At 47.4% G+C, this 19,047-nt stretch overlaps 1 protein-coding gene across 1 annotated transcript in view; it reads right to left on the bottom strand.

Moving 5' to 3' along the window:
• Positions 1-3,698, bottom strand: part of plxna2 (plexin A2) — a 137,017-nt gene extending 133,319 nt beyond the window's left edge. Inside the window, exon 1 of the mRNA XM_041946804.1 lies at positions 2,484-3,698. Coding sequence (XP_041802738.1) covers positions 2,484-3,683 — 1,200 coding nt within the window. The 5' untranslated portion in view covers positions 3,684-3,698. The remainder of the gene's footprint in view (positions 1-2,483) is intronic.
• Between the last annotated feature and the right edge of the window lie 15,349 nt (positions 3,699-19,047).

Below are 19,047 nucleotides of genomic sequence, written 5' to 3'. Positions count from 1 at the left end.
AATCTGCGCTGAAAAACAGTTGTTACTCCGGTCTGCTTCAGCGGAAGACTACACAATCTTGCTAAACAGTAACATAAATTGATCCATTCGGTGTGGAATCTGAACAAAGGGTGAATTCGATGTGACAGGATATCTGCTCTCAGGCGTCCATCCCAGGGGTATATCAGCGTTTCAATGCCAGCTCCCCTTTGCTCTCACGAGTGGCTAATTAGTCGGCGGGGCCTGAGCGAAAAGCAAGGCAGGATGATAGTGTTAGTCAGAGAGAGACACACACACCAGACAGTCTGATACAGAAAGAATCCCATCATGCCTCTCCTCTTTGGGAGTGACTGCAGGGATGGCGTGAATCTCCAGATGGCAGGAGGCTGGACGGCTGGGCGATAAATCTTTGATTGGCTGCTGTGTCTGAATCCCCTGGCTCAGCCTCAGTTCCATTCTCAGTCTTAGCCTTGGCCTGCATGTTAGCGCACACACACGGCGAAGTGTTTGCAAGAAGGGAATGCGAGCTGGGGGTGTAATTAAGGTTCTCCGCTTTGAGCTCGCTGGCTACCTACTGTCAGCAGTGGACCAGAGGAAAGGCACCGCGACCGCACGTGTAATTTACTCAGAAACCAAGCGAGGTAGAGTTAACTGTTAACAAAATGACAGCCTCTCAGGTTGGACTAACCTTGATTCACCTCATATTGCGATGCAGCACTCTAAAAAACACCGCACGCAGATTTGGAAGCATATTTATTTAAGAAAACAAGCTGAGGAACATATGCGCACTTAAAGGCAGCCACCCTGCATTAGCATGGCCGACATATCCGGCTGTTTAATGTAATTTGTATAGGCTTTAAGAGTTCCTCATCCATTGACATCTATCTGCATAATCCATATTACACTATGGATTTATTGGCTGCTCGATGAGCACGAGGACGTGGTCTTAAGGAGTGTATTTTACATCTTCTTATCTCTGTGGCTACACACACAAAGCTCGTGCATCCTTGGCGTGTCGTGTGAAAGGAGAGCTGAACGTTATTGGCAGTGCATGCCTGGAGAATGGAGTGGGAGGTGCAGCTTTGCAGGTAATGGCGGGCCCCTTCAGAGCACGCTGAGATGATTGGGGATTCGTCTGAGGAAGCTGGGAAAAGGTTCTAATTTGAGCTCCCGCAGGTAGAAAGCCCCCCAACCTCAGGACTGTCACCACCATTTCTGCTTCTTCCGCCTCCTCTCCGTCCTCCAGCCTCGCCTCCTGCCTTCTCAGCGGAGCTAATAAAACCCAACAGCGCTGGTTCAAGATAATGTCTCCCTCCTCCTGACAATCACCTCTGACATTGTGCTAATAGGGAATTTACTGATTTTAATAAGAGTGGTCAATTGAGTGACCTGGGGGGATTAGCAACAAAGGAAGCTGATCAGTGGCTCTCATCATTGTGAGGCTGGGGATATCATAAGTCCTAAAAATACATTAAGACCTACACCACAGCTCCAGCATGTACACACACACACACACACACGTATTCACATGCCTTTCCTACATACATGCACGCACACACACACAGACTGTAAGTGACTAGTCATGCACTTAGCTAGTCATTAATTCTTAATATTCTTAAATTCCTATTAGCAATTAAAGAATGAAAGCACAGAGGACTGCATCCTCCTGGGAACGAGGGAAAATCAAGAAACTTAATTCTACTTGACAACATGTAGCAGACACACGGCCTTGTGTTATAGCGTAATTGGGGATTTCAGAAGGAATAGACTGGCATGTGATCTACGCTGGCATCAGAAGGAGAGTAACTTGAGCCGGCCCTCGAGTACTTTTTGTCGCTGTAGAAGGGGAGAGCGTGTTTATTTTGTATTGTGCTCCAGGAGAATATTTTCGCTTTGGTGGATCGTCCCTAATTTATTAATATCTCTCACAGAACTAGACTTGAAAGTGGGACGTTTCCTGATATCAGAGCCGCAAAACAATTTGACGTAATTACATGTTGTGTGAGAATCACTCGATAACAGAGCGGATGCTACACAGGGCAGTCACAAGCGTTTCCTGATGATTGCGGCATTTATTTTCATTACAGCATACGCCCTCAAAACTGTGGTTTCTAGGCTCATTAGGAAGCTTTGGTCATTCCCTCACTGTTTACTCTCTTGTGTTCGGGAAAGGAAACAAGATGTCATTGTTGGACCACTGAAGAATTATGACTATCACCATGTGCAGTAAATGAATTAGCTGAGCGCTGATTACAACTGCCTATAAGTGAGATCCTGCTTCACCTTAAAGTATCTACATATGTGCATGAATGAACTGCTTCCCAATAAGAGCAGCTTTGGAAGGCCGGTCGTTGTGTACGATAACTTAATTCAACCACATGAAAAAGTCATAATTCAGTCATAATCATTTCCATAGTGCAAATGAGCAAGAAGTGCATACTGTGTGTAGAGTATGTGTGCATGTAAGAGCATGTTTTTAATCAGCGTCTGTCACTGTAACTCACTGCTTTGGTGCACTGCACGTCCTTCCCGAGCAGCCAGTTGAGCTCCAGGTTTCCTTCTCCCTGGTAGCAGGACTGCAGACGCTCCTTGATTCGTGCATTGATGTCTCGGATGGTGAACACGCAGAGAGCTGAGTCATCTGGCGGGCGATGGAACTGCTTCTGGCCCTTGGAGAAGATGGTGAAAAGCACATCATCTTGGGCGCTGATGTTGAGCGAGGCGGCCAGAACGCGGCCGGGCTTGCCGAGGTAGGCGGCCTGCAGTAGCCGGTACTCGACGCCGTTCTTCACGCAGCCGACAGGGAGAGAGACATAGGAGTGAAACTTGCGATCGTCCTTGCAGAGGCGGACGATGCGAGAAGTGTAGAAGAGGTCGCTGGTGGATCCGCTGGATGACATGCTGTTCTCTGGAGTCTCGGGCTGGACCGTCAGGAAGTAAACAAAGCTGCCACTGGCAAAGCCGTAAACATAGTAGATGTCAAAGTGGGAGACCAGAGCCAGAGTGTCTGACGGTATCTTGATGAGCGAGGACACAAAGTCAGTGTGCAACTCATAGTCAAGCATAGCAGATGATTCTGGGTCTCGGGGCAGCTTTCGACTGGAGATGGTAGGAAAGTAGTCCTGTTTTCCATCTACCGCCGTGCCAATAAACAGGGTGCCATCCTGGCCCTGTGAAGGCACAATGACCCCATACATGGTCCCAGTCTGGTTGACACTGGAGAGGTAGTGCTCTTTCTTGTGGGAGGGCTCCACTAAGATAAAGAGGTCATCCAATCTGAGGAGTTTACAGACACCCTGGTAGAGGCTGCCACAGGCCAGCAGCCGATTCTGGGAATAATCAATGAGGAGAAGCTTGTTGACATTGTTGGTGGAGACGAGGGGCTCAGTACAGGGCTGGACAATCAGAGGGGGGTAGCAGGCCTTGTTGTCATCCTCTGGGCCTGTATCGTGGGAAACAAGGAGGGTCAGGTTGCCTGAGAGCTTGTACACACGGTTGACTGCCCCAATATACAATGCCCCTGTGGTTTGGTGAACCGTCAGGTGGTTGAAGACCCAGTCCCGACGTTCGGGGTGGAAACTAGTGAATGTCTGCCCACTGCACAAGGCGGGGATCGCTAAGAGCCAGAAGCCGAGCATAGCAGCCGTAGCTCCTACTTTAGGGTCGGGTGATAAAGTCCTGCGTGCGGCCCGCCGGCCCTCCATGTTTAACGTGCCTGCAAGGGAACTGCAGACGAAGCAGAGAGAGCGGATGAGGGGAAGGAGGGAGGAGACCTTCGCCTTTTCGTTGCTGAAGGCTAACTTGCAGGTCAAATGTTGGCGAGGGTCTTCACATGTTTCTGGAAAAGAAAAAGAGAAAGAGAAGAGGCGTTAGACATCACAGCGTGACTCACATATCCTACAAAGGAAACACGTGACCGAATGGAAAAGGCTCTTAATTCGAGATTTCACTGCTTGAGGGGGTCAGAGTTCATCCTCAGTACGGCGATGAGCTGTGAAGAAGCGAAGCGGAGGTTGAAAGAGACAATGGGAGGAAACTATCATGGTGCACATTCCAAAGGAGCTGCTGGACACGGCAGGATAATGCAGGAAAGACAGGCAGGTTACGGAAATTAGCCTGACCTGACTCAGACCGCCGTCACACACGGAGCGAGCGGTTTCTAAGAACAGAAAGCAAAGACTCAACTGCTAGTTTATTTTAACTTATTTAATCCTCAGTCTTGAAACTTGAAACACAATTTTAGATTTTATTGTCATGTTATTATTAAACAAACCAAATATGAATTTAAACTCCAAACACATTCAATAAAAGCGCTTGTGCGCTTGCCCTTTAAAACATCAGCCCCCTCATTTAATTTCTGCAGTCACACCCTCCCTCACATTTCTACAACCCATCAACCAACAGCCCTATCTTTCGTCCCCTTTCCATATCTATCTGTAAAAACATACATCAAGCGAAGTCTGCAATTTATGCATTTAACCATGCTCAGCCTGGGCTGCAGAGATCGCTCTCCACGTGCCATAAACCAAGAGACGGAGCTCTGTGCAGTCTGTCCCCAGGAGTTAATTATCTCGTCCATTGGAAAGGAAGGCCTGGATCTTATTACTGGAACAAAGTGAGAACAAATTGGGAGCCACTTCCACACACCCCTCCCCTCGCTCTCTGCTCTTTAAGCGGGCCTGTTTTACAGAATCTGAATCTATTAATTATTCTTTTCTAAACATTGCTGCTGTTTTGTTTTTTTGTTTTTTTGTCCTTTTATTCTATTCATCTCCTGCTGACATGATCAGATCGTAGAGGGATTAATCACTGGCGGCGCAACAATCATCTTTAAATGAATCAGCCACTGTATTTGATCTGCACGCAACTCCCACAAAAAACACCAGGCGACAGAATATGCAGCATGCGTATGTGCGCTTTGTTTGTGTGTGCCTCATTCCCCCAGTATTATCAGTGTACTCTATCAGAACCAAGCACTGTGAGGGGCTAACAAGTGGAGACAATGGCAGTGCATCCCGAAATCAAGTATGATTAGGCGTAGCGATCCAACAAGGGTAATTACTGCGGAGCTGGAGGAGGTAAGCTGGGGAGCGACATGGGGACGCCAGGGGCTTGAACGTGTCAGAGACGGCCCTACATCGTTTGTCACGCTCCAGATTTGCATTTCCAGCAGTGAGGGCGCAGAGAATCAAGGGTGAAAGATGTGGCTGGAATAATCAACGACTGCGCCTTGAATTAACAAGCACTTGCGACTGAAGATAGGAAAGGGAAGCGTTACGCGGAGCGATGCTGCACATCAAGGCCGCTACAGCGACTGTGTTCAAGGTGGGTTTGATTTGCAGGGCCGATTTGGGATTCCCTCTGAACCGTGACTGCCCTTTCATAGACCTCGCTCCAAATCTGGTAATGGCCATCTTGGGGTCCCTCCCTTCCCCCTGTGATCAACGGGTACGCTACTCAGCTCAGACTTAAATATAGACCCTTAGGGAGCGTATTGATCCATGTGTCCATAAACACAGGTCCTAAGGCCCAGTCAAGCTGTTCTTGGCGTGTGCGCAGGCAGAGGTGTGGGAGGTGCTCCGTCCCAGAAGCACTTTATTAGCATGGTCATAAAAGTGCCATTGCCTCTAAAAAAGCTGCGAGGGCCAGACCCCCACCCCTCGCTTTCAGCTGCCTGCACGCTGCCATGCTCCTTTGTTAGAGTTTGTACATGCTAGATGTGCAAAGTGGATCCCTTTGGTGGTATAATCAGCCTCCTGCTGAGCCAGCTTTTTGCTCCGAGCCCCGCAGCCTTTTGCCCTTTAGAGCTTTTGCTACACCCCCGCCCCTTAATCGTATATGTGTATACAACATTCACTCCCATCTATCTTTTTTTCTTCTCCTTTTAATTTCTCTCTTTTCTTCCCCAGCCGTTGGGAGAACTACATGCATTACTCCTTCATGTTGTGGCAACAGCTGCAGAGGCAGAGAAAGAGAGTGACTGAACGGTGTAAATAAAAGGCTCCGCAAAGGTTATCCATTCATATTGCTTCCCGTAACAGAGGGAATGAAGTCTTTGTTTAAGTTGATTGCATGGCCACCTCTTTGTTGCACTTGACAGGGACTTCTCTGTGCAGCTGAGGAGTGGACTTGAAAAGAATAAGAACAACACCGGATCACCCCTTGTGCTCTTTAGTTCAAAGCCACGTCTTTCTTTTGTTTATGAGGAGTCAAAATTACCGAGAAGGAAATTAACATATAAATGCAACGAGGAGTGACTCATACTTAAACGCAGTCACCTACTGACCTAAAAAAGAAAAGGGCATGACTGTGTTGGCGGTGATGAGAATTACGGGTGAAAGCAGCGTTTTCAGCTTTTAATTGGAAATATAAGTCAGCAGCTTTGGAAGTGCAGCTCCTGCAATGTGAGAACTACGTGACTCTCTGCGAATCAGCAATATTTCTTTCAGACAGCGAACAGTTGTCTGTCTGTCTGTCTGCGACAACACCAAAAACAACAAGTCCCGGTTCTGAAATAAGTTCAGTTTGTTGATGCATCACAATTGTGGTCGTTGCACCGAGGAAGACAGATGGACTGGCACGACGACAAACTGTCAGCTGCTTCAGAGTGTTACATCACATGCGAATATAAAGTGCCAGCAAAAATCAAAATATCACGGTCATTGTCAGTAGATTTCCATTTTAACGTTCATCTGACAATCTCTTTGGCAGACATGGAAGGCAAAGAGAGAAGTCAAGTCAAGAGAGACAGAAAAGCACTCATACTCCCGCATACACGCAAGCTGTGATCGTGGCTCGGAGAAAAGGCGGTTTTGCGAAACTTTCCATTCATAATGAATGGCGAGGCACACAAAACAATGTGTTGGCACGCTCAGCCAGGCTGCTTCTGAGCGCTCGTTAAACAAACTGGTCCCACTGGCCGCCTGCACTCTGTCACTGTGTCCGGTTGTTGGTCCCTGTGCTGAAATCTTGGTGATTTCCCCAGCCGCCGGGCGAGATGCGGCGGCCGCGACGGCCGCGGTCAAAGGGGGCTGCGTTGTGGCCGATTATCTCATGAAAAGACGCTAAAGAGCAGCAGAAAGAACAGGCGAGGCCAGAGATGAGGAAATGTGAAATGATAAGCTATGCAAACCATCACTGAGGGCTGTGGACACAACAGCCTGAGGGCAGCGCAGCAGCCAGCGAACTGAATCAGGAGAGAACAGGCTTCAGGAAGTGGCCTCTGGAGAAGGAGCGAAACCTCTGTCAGGCTGGAACAGGCAGCAGGTCCACCGCTTTGGTGCCTTTGGGTTTTTTTTTCCTTTTTGTCCTCTCATACTAAGCCTCTTAACAATTCAGCCAAATTTGCTTGATCTCCTAAATTCATATTTACTGCAATTGTATTGCAAAGATAAAGAACATAAACCAAAATCCGTTTACGGTGCTAAATCCATTGTTGTCGGATAGGAAAAGGAAACGGGAGATTGCAATTTCATGCCTTGGATTAATGTGTTATTCCCCGGATGATTAATGTAAAGCGTGAAATCTTAATGCTTAAGTAAAAGTGATACGCCATAAATCAAAGAGACAACTTGGACAAAAATCAACAAACCGACGAGTCAAGAAAAGTAAAAGGTTTGAAGATGTTTGAGCATTTTGCTCATTGCGTGGTAAGCTTTTCAGTTTGTGGTCATTTGCGCCATAAAAGCAGAAAGTTTAATCTTCCCTAAAGGGAGATCTTCTCCTATAGGAGCCTATAAAAAAGCGATTAGCAGCAGAGGTTAGTCCATTACTCTTCTCTCTTTGCTGCTATGAAGAGCACAGATAATGAGAGGACTCGCTGGCATCATGAGTCGTTGAGCCGCAGTTATATTTATACATTCTTTTGTCTCAATAGGAAATGGATTCTCTGCTCCGGTGCCAGCTCTATCCGTCAGCCTCCAAGAAAACTCACATCTTTTCTGCATCCATCCGCACTTCCAGCCACCACAAGGAAATGACATAGTAGCAAAGTCGAAGGATAACTCCCTCAGAACCGTCAGACCTCCAGCGTCATTTCTCCCTGTCCGGTCTCCTGTGCTGTGGTGCTGGAGGGAGTCAATTATGCCTAATATTTCCTTTCGTGAAAATTCCATCACACTGATGGACCTGAACGCTGAGCAGGAAATAGTTGTGACATTAGTATCACAAAGCCTCATAATATCATAACAGTGCAAGAACTGTTGCTAATTTAAAGCCATCGCTGCACAAATGTTTAATATGGCCTTTTCACACACGGGTTTGCTTTTGTTTATCTTTCAGACGTGATATGTGCTGGGCTCTGAGCTACGGCTAAAAGAGCTGTAATTTAGTGGTGCATAGTAAATTAATACGCACTTGTCCACGATTAAGCATGTGCTCTCAGGGCACTCCAACAGAGCACTCTGCATCCACTGTTTATTAGAGCTATCTTTGTTAGTGACCCATATCAGTGCACTTGCTCATGACCGTTTGAGTTTAGAGGCCTGCAGGGAGGCCTTCAATTGCCTTTCGCTGAAATGCGCCCATTGAAAGCAGTCTCAGCACTTCATTCAATCTCAGCCTCTCAGAGTTATTACTCCAGTGAACGCATATACAAGATTATTAAAACACCCCCCCCCCCCCCACACACACACACACACATGTTGAGATGTTCCACAAAAAAGCATGTCATCATGACACAGGAATAATCGAGTCACAGCATATCTGCTTATCCCTGAATGCAAACAAGGGCACGTGCGTCTAATCTTTCCCTTTAACCCTGCCTCTGCTGAGCCCCCCCCCCATTTCACACACTTTAAACTCTGTTTGAGCGAACACACGCTAGCATTACGCCTAAAACCTACGACATCCATCGAGAGAGATTACAATGTCATTGTTATTCTAATGATTTTTGTTTCCCCTCCCACAGCCGGGCGCACACACATTCGCTCCCATGCTCATGTACAAGCTCAGACATGCACACATACAGACACACAGAGAGGCAAACAGGCGCACATGGTGCACAGACGTACATAAATTATGCCACTTTTTTTCCCTCAATCGTCGTTTCTGCTGACACAACTAACAGCCCCCGTGTACTTTCCCTATTAAATTGGAGGTTGAAACCTGAGGTGTGATCTTCTCAGGCAGTCCCGCTACCAGTAGCTATGCGGTGTACGCCTCATCATCGCTGTCTGTCATCCCGTGAAAGCAGCTTTCTATTAGGAAGATTTTCCATAAATCTAAATTGTAAAGGGCCTCAGCGAGAGAAGAGGGAATCCTCGGCGGGCGAAGAAAACAAACAGAGCAGGATGTCACAGGAGGCCAAAGGATCAGATATCTCACCTCAGCTCGCATACGGATTGGGACTGAATCAGGCTCTTTGATTGACGCCATACAGATTTTATCAATTGGGAGGGATTTAACTATTCCTGAAGCATGCCGCCGACGCTGCACGAACCTGTCACTTTGAGAGTCGATATCGCGCTATAATGAAAGCCGTATGTGGAGGAATGCAGTTGCACAACATGAAAGGTGAAGTACCTGTGGTGTGTTTCAGTGGCTGGTGAATTCGGAAATGAGTCATGTTTATATGAATTATTAAAGACAGGAGATGTACAGACACACAAGATCTGGAACACTTGGAAAATATGAATTTCCTACAACCCAAAGGAATTTTAAATTAGACTTTAAGTCATTGTTGATATTATGTCAGAGAGGCGTCCCTTGTGTGTGGAAATAGCAGTAACTGGTCATTTCTGAGGCTGTGACCTTGCTTTAATGGATATAATGTATGTACATATGTACATGTACATATGTACATGTGAGTAGGGAAGGAAAATGTCCTCCTAAATTTAATTCCAGGCAGTTCAGTACGGCCACATTTCTCATACGTGAGGCTGCTTCTTTCTGGCCAAATCTTAAGAGAGGCACATTTAAGAGTTGTCGGAGCAGACAAATGGACTTGGCTAACTGAAGAACTTGGCTGGTACACCAGGCAGCAGGTGCAAAGGACAGCCAGGGGGTCATTGGTCTGAACGAGCGGGCAATTGTGCGTCCTGTGTCGAGTAGACTGGAAAGAAATGAATGACTGGCTCAGCTCGTCTGGCCTTGCCTCAATCAGATTACATAAACTGTAGGTCATTAATGTGCTGTAGAGTAAAACGTGAAGAGCGGGTTCGCCGTGGCGAGGGCAGCCGAGTCAACAGGACACACAGGACATAAACTCAAACAAGGGCAGGCCGCAGCACAACCTGTGTGTGCATGCGTTAGTGTGTCTATGCGCACCGGTTTGTGTTGATGTATTTGCTTTCTTTATCAACAGACTCTCCCTGCAGAGGTGTTATCTGCCTGCAGCTGCACTCTGCTAAACAAAGCGCAGACTCTGACCTTTGGTGCGCGGTTGCCCAATCAGAACGAGGCACCGATGGACTGAACCTTCTGTCAAATAATCATGCCAAATCCGCAGTTAAGCACCAGCAAACTGCTCTGCAAGTGAGCGAAATGTGTGAGATTAAGCTCCCGTTCCATAGTGTGTGAAGCACTGCAGGTTCACAGAGGCAGACTAACGAAGGAGATCACATGAAAAAAAAAAAGGCTTCCATTTCAGCAGCCACATATATCCAGCACGCGTTCGCTCACTCCCCCACCCCCTGCTTCATCATTTGTCTCATCGGGATCAGAGTCGTGCTGGGGAATGGCTCGGTGGCCAAGGCGACTACTGCTGGAGGGACGGAGTGGAGGGGAAAGGATAGCGAGGGGAGAGGAACAGGGGAAGGCGAGCAATAAAATACAGCGAGGGAAAAACTGAGATAAGGGTACAGAAACAGTGAATGACGGCCTGTGAAAGTGAGCGAGAAGGACAAAGCAAAACCGAATTTGAGCGTGTGAGAGGGAGAAAGATGAAAGAGAGACTGGGAGAGCAGGGCGGACAGAGGAGAAGAGGAAGGAAGGGAGGAAGGAGAGGGAGCCATGCAGCCATTACTCCAGCTGGGTAACAAGCCGTTTCAGCCACAGCGGCAGCCACAACTCCAGAAGTTGGCACGGTGCGTCCACTATTATCTGGAGCAAATTTACACAGGCTGGCTGGCACACACTCGAGAGGGGGGGGGGCGGGGGTGTCGAGCAAGAGGAGTGAGGAGAAGCAGAGACATGTGGAGAGAAGGAGGTGAACAAAGATGAAGATAGCACTATTATTTTGGTCTAAATGTATACTATATCTACTCATTAGACAATGAGACCTGTTATTTCCCTCAGCAGTCAGCAGCCAAAATCCAGAATGGTTATGTAAGAGTTTCAGAGGGGAGGCAGGGAAAAAATTACGGGAATCCTGTCAGTCAAAGTAATCCCTTCAATTTCTCCTGCTACTGTTTTATCTACTGTATGACTGTATGATGCAGCCTGGTCGAGCTCTGTAATCACACGCTGGCTGAGAGGATGAGGCCACTCTGGGCTGGCCGACTCCCAGGCACTGAAACACTCAGCAGGAAGCACAATCTTCCACTGAGGTCCTCCATCAAAAACATGGCAAAAAAAAAAAAAAAAAAATCTCTGTGGATTGCTACAAGGCTTAAAGGGGGATAGGCTGGACAGGTGAGGCAGTGTATGGCGTGTCATTTGATGAGATACAACACCCCTGGACTGTGGAATTATGCCAGCTGTAGCTCTACCCGTGCTAAAATCAATTATCTGTCAATGCAATTAACATGACAGCGGAGTGTGTGATCTCGCTCTGAATGCTGGAACAGTCAGCTGGCAGCGTGCGCGGCACTGGCACGGAAAGAAGAAAACGATGCAGAGCTAAAGCCCCAGTTTTCAGCCTTTTGATAAAGCAGGAGAGTCATCGCAGGCGTCATGTGACCGCCTGATGACGTCTGCGGCCGCGGTGAGCGTGCATGCGGCCGACTGAATTCCTCCCAGTCACCCAGGACAGCAGACAGTTTTCTCCAGGACTCTCCCCGCTGGGTTAATGATGTTTACAGCTTCGCCAGTATTTTGACAAGCACAGCGAGGCCGCGTGAATAAACGCTCGGCTTCCAGTTGCGACAGGTGGCTCGGAAATGTGGCCTCCTCCAGTCCAAGCTCCAGTTCACTTCTTAGTCCAGTCACAATCCCAGTCTGCTCAGGGTCAGCAGTAACTCCACACACACACACACACACACACACACACACACACACACACACACACACACACACACACACACTCGGCTATCTTATCTCACACTCATGACTGTGACTTATTGCAATGGAAGCACTTGTGAGGAGTTAAACTGCCTAACCCCACTGACCCGCTCTTCCTCCCTCCAGACTGAGTGCAAGAGTGTAAACATCTTGCCTCGTCCTCACATTGCGTGTTGCTCCGTCTTCTCGCCAAACTCAATTAAGGGTCAAAGGCGGCCAAACATCAGAGTCTGACCAAAACCAGACGCCCTCTGCGAAATAACGGGACAGATAAGGCTTCATGTTTACGAGGTCTGAATACCGTATGACGCTACAAACAGTGTGGAAAACGTTTCACTCATATCGTCATGTAAATAATCTACAGTAAAGTAATGCTCAGGCTCCTTCCAACGATGCTCAGACAGGATGTATTAAAAGGAAATCACAAGGCATAAATAAATACAGGAAAAGAAAAGAAAATATAGAAAATAAACCTTAACACAATAAAATAAAGTATAATATTGCAGTAAGCAGGTGTACAGTTTTGAAAATGGTCTCGAGCACAGTGGTGCCCACCTCTCAAACACCCTGTCTGAGCAGCATTAAGGCCCATTTTCAGGCCCTTTCTGCTCAGGCACATATAACAGATGCATTATCACACCGTTGCAAAGGGCTCAGCCTCTCTCCTGCTCTCTCAGACTGCTCCTCTCTCCACCTCAGCCCGGAAGAGGCCCTGCTAATTTCATCAGAGGTGATAAAACGCCACAAAATCAAGTCTGCGGCTAGTTACTTAGCCCAATCTCCCTTTTGGAGGAGAGGCAATAACAGCATGTGGCGAGGAAATTGGGTGCTTACTCACACAGAAGGATACATGCCTCGCAAGCAGAATGTACTGTTTTCTGTGAAGACAGTCCACCACAAAACAGAACAATGGGACTCATCTCGCTCTCTGTGTACACAGCAGCTATTTTAACAGGAAGCAAGAGGCTGAATAAAGCCCATATGTGCCACAGCTGTAGGACAATTGTAAGCAGCCAACAACGTAAAAATAATATTAATATTTCTTAAATAAACACACATATACGAGAGAATTCAGAGGGCGCCCTAACCAGCAGGTTGCATGTTCTCTAAAAGAACAATTCATGGGCAGGAGGGCAATAAGCTCAACAGCTTCCAAGAATAGCACAGACTGGTTTGGAATGCTTTTCTAAAAAAAACTCCAGAAAGGCTTTAAGTCTGGCACATAGGGAAGCAAAGTTACAAAACTGCTGCCACAGACCACAGCTTGGAGAAAAGCTTACGCTACATTTGTATGCAAGTCCAAGAAGGACTTGCAATGAATATGAATAATAAAACAGGAGCGAGCGCTGCAGTAAGCATTAGTTCAGCCGTGCGCATGCCGGGCGCATAAAAATCCACCTGACCGTCCTCTGGAGTGCGAGTGCCAGGCCGTGCCAGGCCAGGACAGAACGGGATGGGACAGAGCTGCCTGGCTGACTGAGTGACTGGCTGTATCAGTGCTGAAGTGCACATGCGTGCCTTCCGGGCTGTTCCGTGTGAACCCCGTACAGGATGCAGCGCTGGCTGGGATACGTCGGAAAATCAGCACTGGCTGGTTTCCTGCGAGGCAGTGTCCTGAGAGTGGAGCAGCCGCATCACCACAGCTCTATCAGCAGAAGCTTTAGGAAGACTGTTAGAAACTTCGCCAAACATATCAGATGGTTATCTAATTAAACAGGAACAGAACGCTGCTGAATTACAAAACTTCACAAGAATAAAACAATCAAACGCGGATGCTCTGAAAAGGCCGACGTTTCTTCGCCTTTGAAAAAACAAGGAGGCGACTTTTTTGAAACTCAGCAAAAAAAATTCACAGCAAGGCGAGCGTTCCCAGCAGCGGCGCCCTGGAGTACGGGCGTGCACAAAGTACTGCGAAGCACATTCATTACATGTGCGACACACTGCCCCACACCTGCTTGTAGTAGGACGGGTGAGCAGTAGGGAGCTGGGAGGTGGAAGGAGGGAATGTCATGGTGACCTAGAAGGTCTAGGATGAAAAATAGCGTGTTGGCGGAGTAATAGCAATGCATGGTGTTATTAAATATAGCTGTGAAGGTTGAGCATTGTATTGTAGATGGAGGCAGCGTTTGTGTGAGCATTACCGTCCACCACTGTGATGCAGCACAAAGAAAAGCAACGGATAAGAAGTGGAAGAGGTCCAGGACTCATTATGTTCAAAGTCACAGGGACGGGATGGAAAATAGAGATGGCCCTATGGACTTCTTGGGATTATATTTTGTGGCCTGAAACGACCAGGCAATACAGAAGAACCTTGGCAACCACAGAATAGTGTGCTTTTTCTCCTGCTCCCACCTCCCTTAACGCTCCTTCTCTTCCTCCAGTCATTACACCTGCAGCAACTCTGGGGCTCTGCCCTTTTCGGTGAACCAAGAAAAGTCAAGCAGCCTGAAATGAGATAGAGGTGACCGAGGCAATGTATGACGCTCATGCAGCGCAAGATTCCCGGCTGTCAGAGCCGCTCTGAGCCTGTCAGAGCTGAAGAAGAGCTACTGCAGCCCGTCCGCAACATCAGTGAACCTGGGAATAAGTGCTCCACACTCATTTTCACAGGCCAAGGGTTCCTGAATCTGTCCCCTGCTCTGCTGTAGATATAACATGGAGATATTCTGGCCATCCATATTCTTCAGACAGACACTGGAGAGCGTTTTTATATGTGGCCACTGAGCCTCAAACAACTGTCCGTCAGCGTTCCTCTTGTACTACATCTTGATATAGGCACCCAGCGGAGGCTTGGATCTCTGGAAAGCATGTCATTGATGTAATCACACACACTTGCATGCACATAAGTAGGTCTTGAGGGGGGAAAAACATTGAAATTCATAGCAGGAATTGTCTAAATCCAGCTCCAGTGTAAAATGGACTGTAATTCTTATAATGCTTTGACTGCACATCATGTAAAATGCCGGGCGAGAGAAATACAAGTATAAAGGGCTTAAGTGTAACAGCTCTCAAGTGGAGTGTCCTGCATTGCCTCAGTCACCAGATCACTTTGACTAGCACAGCCTCTCTGCAGCAGTTGCTTTCTGAGCATTAAGTTTGATCAAAGACTAATCTCTGCTGGTAAGATGATTAAAATTAGCATCTGTTTCATTGTTGAGGAAGTGAGGCAGGCTGGGACCAGATCCCACAGTGCAAGAGAGAGAGGGACGAAAAGACAGACGGCCAAAAAGAAAGAGCAATAAAGAGGGGAGAGAGGGAAAGAGCAATATCGGGGGGGAAAAAAGAGAGCAATAAAGAACATGAACAGACAGAGCAATAATAACTGAAAATAAATCAAAGAGAAGAGCCTTCCCATGCTTGGTCAGTGTGACCGGTGCCAAACCCGGGCGATCTGAATTCATCAGTGACGGCTTTTACCTCGCATTAACTTTTTCCTTAGACCGCACACATAGATGATGAAGCCGAGGGAGCTCTGTGGCCTGACTGCTTTAAAAGCGATCATACCGGGCCACGGGTTTAGCGGAGCAGTGAAATGAGGCTTCGGCAAGCAAGCCAGAGCCTCTCCATCCAATCGAGAGATGTAACTGAAACCTCTCTATGATAAGTATGCTGTGGCCGAGGATATGATGAAACTGATGCCCATGTTGGAGTCAGCATAAACACAGCAGCGGGCAGCCCGAGTATTTCCTTCTATTACTGACATTCTGTCATGTCTTAGTTGGGGGAAATGGGGGGCAGGACAGGGAGCAGGGTACTTGGCAGTCGCCCTTTTAGCCAAACAAAACAGCCCCGCTGCTGCTGCTCCCCCTAAACTGCATCAGCAGCAGGCAAAACATATAATCATACTCCAGCGAAAAACTGCAATAACAGGAAAGAGAGAAACGATAAAAATCGACTATTTGCTACCCTCGAGAAAATGTAACGAAGAGGGGGAAAAAAAGCCCCATTCAGCATTTCATCAGTAACATAAATAGGAGCAGCTGGGGCAGACTAACATGCTGAAGTGGGCTAATTAGGACACTTGGTGGTTGGTTCACTGCTGTTTCAGTCTGGCTGGGACCGGCTAGGAGTCAATGAGAGCGTTTTCCCATTAGTCTGGAGCATTACGCTTCCACACACACCTACGAGCCTATACTGCACCTCCCGTAGGATAGCAGAGGCGGGCTGGTTAGTCAGCGATTCCCAAGCTCTCCGTTTTCTTTACCTCACCCGGCGCTGTTTCTTAGTTACACCACTGCCCACACGGTGCCCTTGACTTCTACGAAAACAGTTCTGCCTTCCTTTTCCGTCCCTCCCTTCCAGCTTCCTCCTCTCTTCCTGTCTGACTCAATGTCACAAGCTAGACCTCCCCGTTTCTTTCTCTGTTTTGCACCAGAGGCCGGGCATGCTGGAATTCGGTCCACTCTTAAGGCCTCTAGGATCTACTAAGAGTGACCCACGGCCTCGGTCATTCAAGGCCAACGTACTGTGTGGGGCTTCGGGAGTAATGCGCCAGTGTGGTCGCCTGTGTGCATTCTTAACATCACCTCACCCAGAAAAACAGCATTTAACTTACTCATGCCATCTCACTTCAATGAATCATCACACTGTTGTGGATGACACCTCTCAGTGTTGCTCAGTGTTTCAGATAAATTAAGTAATACATTAATACTTCAGATAGCGCCGCTGTTCTGCAGCCAGTTCCTCTCCATTTCCTTTCCTCTCTCCTTTAAAGACTTTCCTAGTGAAGACCTTTTTATTGCCAAATGTTACAAGCAGCTCAGATATTGCACTGTGTTAGAAAGAGATCCCTTTTGTAGCTCCGGTAGTGCTATAAAGGAAATGTAACAATGATTCCTGCAGGAAAATCATTCAGTCGTCCTTCTGTCTACAGTTTTATCCTGTTTTTTTTTTTTTTTTGCTTTCCTTTTTCTGATTGGTTGCATCAAAGAGAAGCGTACAAAGAGAGGTGGCGTTGTTTACCTTGACACAAAGCTGCTGTACATGTTCAGCACCTCGGGGAGCCGGGCGGGCAGACACGCCGCATTTCAGCTTTTCAGACCATAAGCCATTGAAGCTACTAAATCTTTGTACGACACAACCCGCGAACACTGCAGCCTTGGCAAAATAAACAAAGGCAAGGTGTCCTTTATCAGGCTCGTCAATGTCTGCACATAAGGAGTCCATGAAGGATTTACATTGTGTGTGTGTGTGTGCGTGCACGTGCGCTCAAACAAGTAAGAATGTCCTGATGTGTACTTTGGAGCTGTTGAACAGTGAGACATTGCCCAGCGGCCCCTCCCTGCATTTAAAACTCGATTTTCTAATTTTCTGTTTCGTCTGAGGATGCACAGCAGAAGGCGAAGGTCCCAAAACGCGGGTGAACGTGAAAATGTGCTGACATTTCCCAGCATCTAAGCCACACGCCAGTCCCCTCTGGCGTCCCTCCAGCCAGCTCACTCTGTTTTCTCACTCTTCCAAAGCCCCCCCCACCCCCCACCCGAAATAAACAGGAGAGAATGAAGACAGGAAACAGAAGAAAGGGAGGAGCACGGACGCAGAGGAGATGACACCGTGTGATGTTAATCAGCGGCTTTGAAAAAGCAAAGAATGAACCATTTACTGTACCTTCAAAAAGAAAAGACCAACTAAAACGAATGCTTAATGAGGTGATCAAACACTCCTCTTCGGCGATATGTGAAAATTTGCTTGTGAACAAAAACATTCATTAAGGAAGCTGAAACCCTGCATAAGCAAATTGTTTATATTCCACATTATGTTCACCAAAAAAAACCCGCCAAAAAAACAAAAAAAACGAACGCCTGAAACATTGTGCATGCTTTGTAGCAAAATGCAAATTCACTTCACCTATTCACCCCTGTCAGGTTGAACATGTTCTCTGCGAAATGTGGGGGGAGGGCTCGCGGCAGCAGAGGCAATGAGGCTTGTGCAAAGTACTTAACAGTAAACATTGTACCTACAAGCTCAGAGATGCCTTCTGCGCCGGGGGTGAAAAAAATCTTTTTAATTCCCAGCTTTGCTCTCGTTCTCTCTGCGAGATGAGTAAGGTAATGAAGGTGTGTCCGGTGAAGTCGAGGATGCAGCAGCAGCAGCAGCATGTCAAATATCCTCTGAATGCACCTTCTGCGTGGATCAGCTGGTAGACAGCATTAGGTCCCATAGTGTAAATCCCTAACTGTTGCAGATTAAGACAAGAACGGATGCTCAATCATTGCTTTCATGTACAAACCTGCCCAGTCCCCAGCCTTTCCCACTCTGCCTCCCTTAGGCAGGCAAATGTTTCAGAGCAGTCATATTTAATCAACATCTTCACGGACAACACAAGGATTTCAAGTCCTGCGCTATAAAAAAAAAGGCTTGGCTGTCACACTCTGAGTAATTGTCTTAGATACCCTGATTCATTCTCCTTAAACACCACAGGAAAGACAACGCTCCTGACCTACATTGCAGCCGATGTGTGAAGATGTAGTGATTTCTGATCGCGTGTTTTGCATGGTGTGATCATCGTGTCGCTCGCTGTGTGCTAATGATTTTACCGCCTGTCTAACGCAGGTTACATGACGAAGCTTTTGCCACGTTTCACATTTCATTGGTTGTGACAGAGGCAGAAGAATACGTCTGTCTGGGCGAGCTCCCGCTGTTCCGCTGAGTGCACGCAGTGTTTCCCTTTGATAGCGAGGGCCACTAGGAAGCGAGAGTAGTGAAACAACAACATCTAACTTCCTCTCTGATAGATTCATCTTGATAATGTTTGGCTGGCAGGAGCAAACACCAGTCACTCAGCAAGCGCGCTGTTACTGTAGCTCAATTTGGTTTGTACAGCGTGATTCACAATGGCCATTCTGTTGATATCATTTGATAAGACGGGCTCCCAGAAACGCTTCGAGGGGAAAACAGGATTTATTGTTC

The sequence above is a fragment of the Chelmon rostratus genome, chromosome 10 (assembly GCF_017976325.1).
Source record: "Chelmon rostratus isolate fCheRos1 chromosome 10, fCheRos1.pri, whole genome shotgun sequence".
In the NCBI taxonomy this organism is placed as follows: Eukaryota; Metazoa; Chordata; class Actinopteri; order Chaetodontiformes; family Chaetodontidae; genus Chelmon; species Chelmon rostratus.
This window is presented reverse-complemented; position numbering and strand designations above follow the sequence as displayed.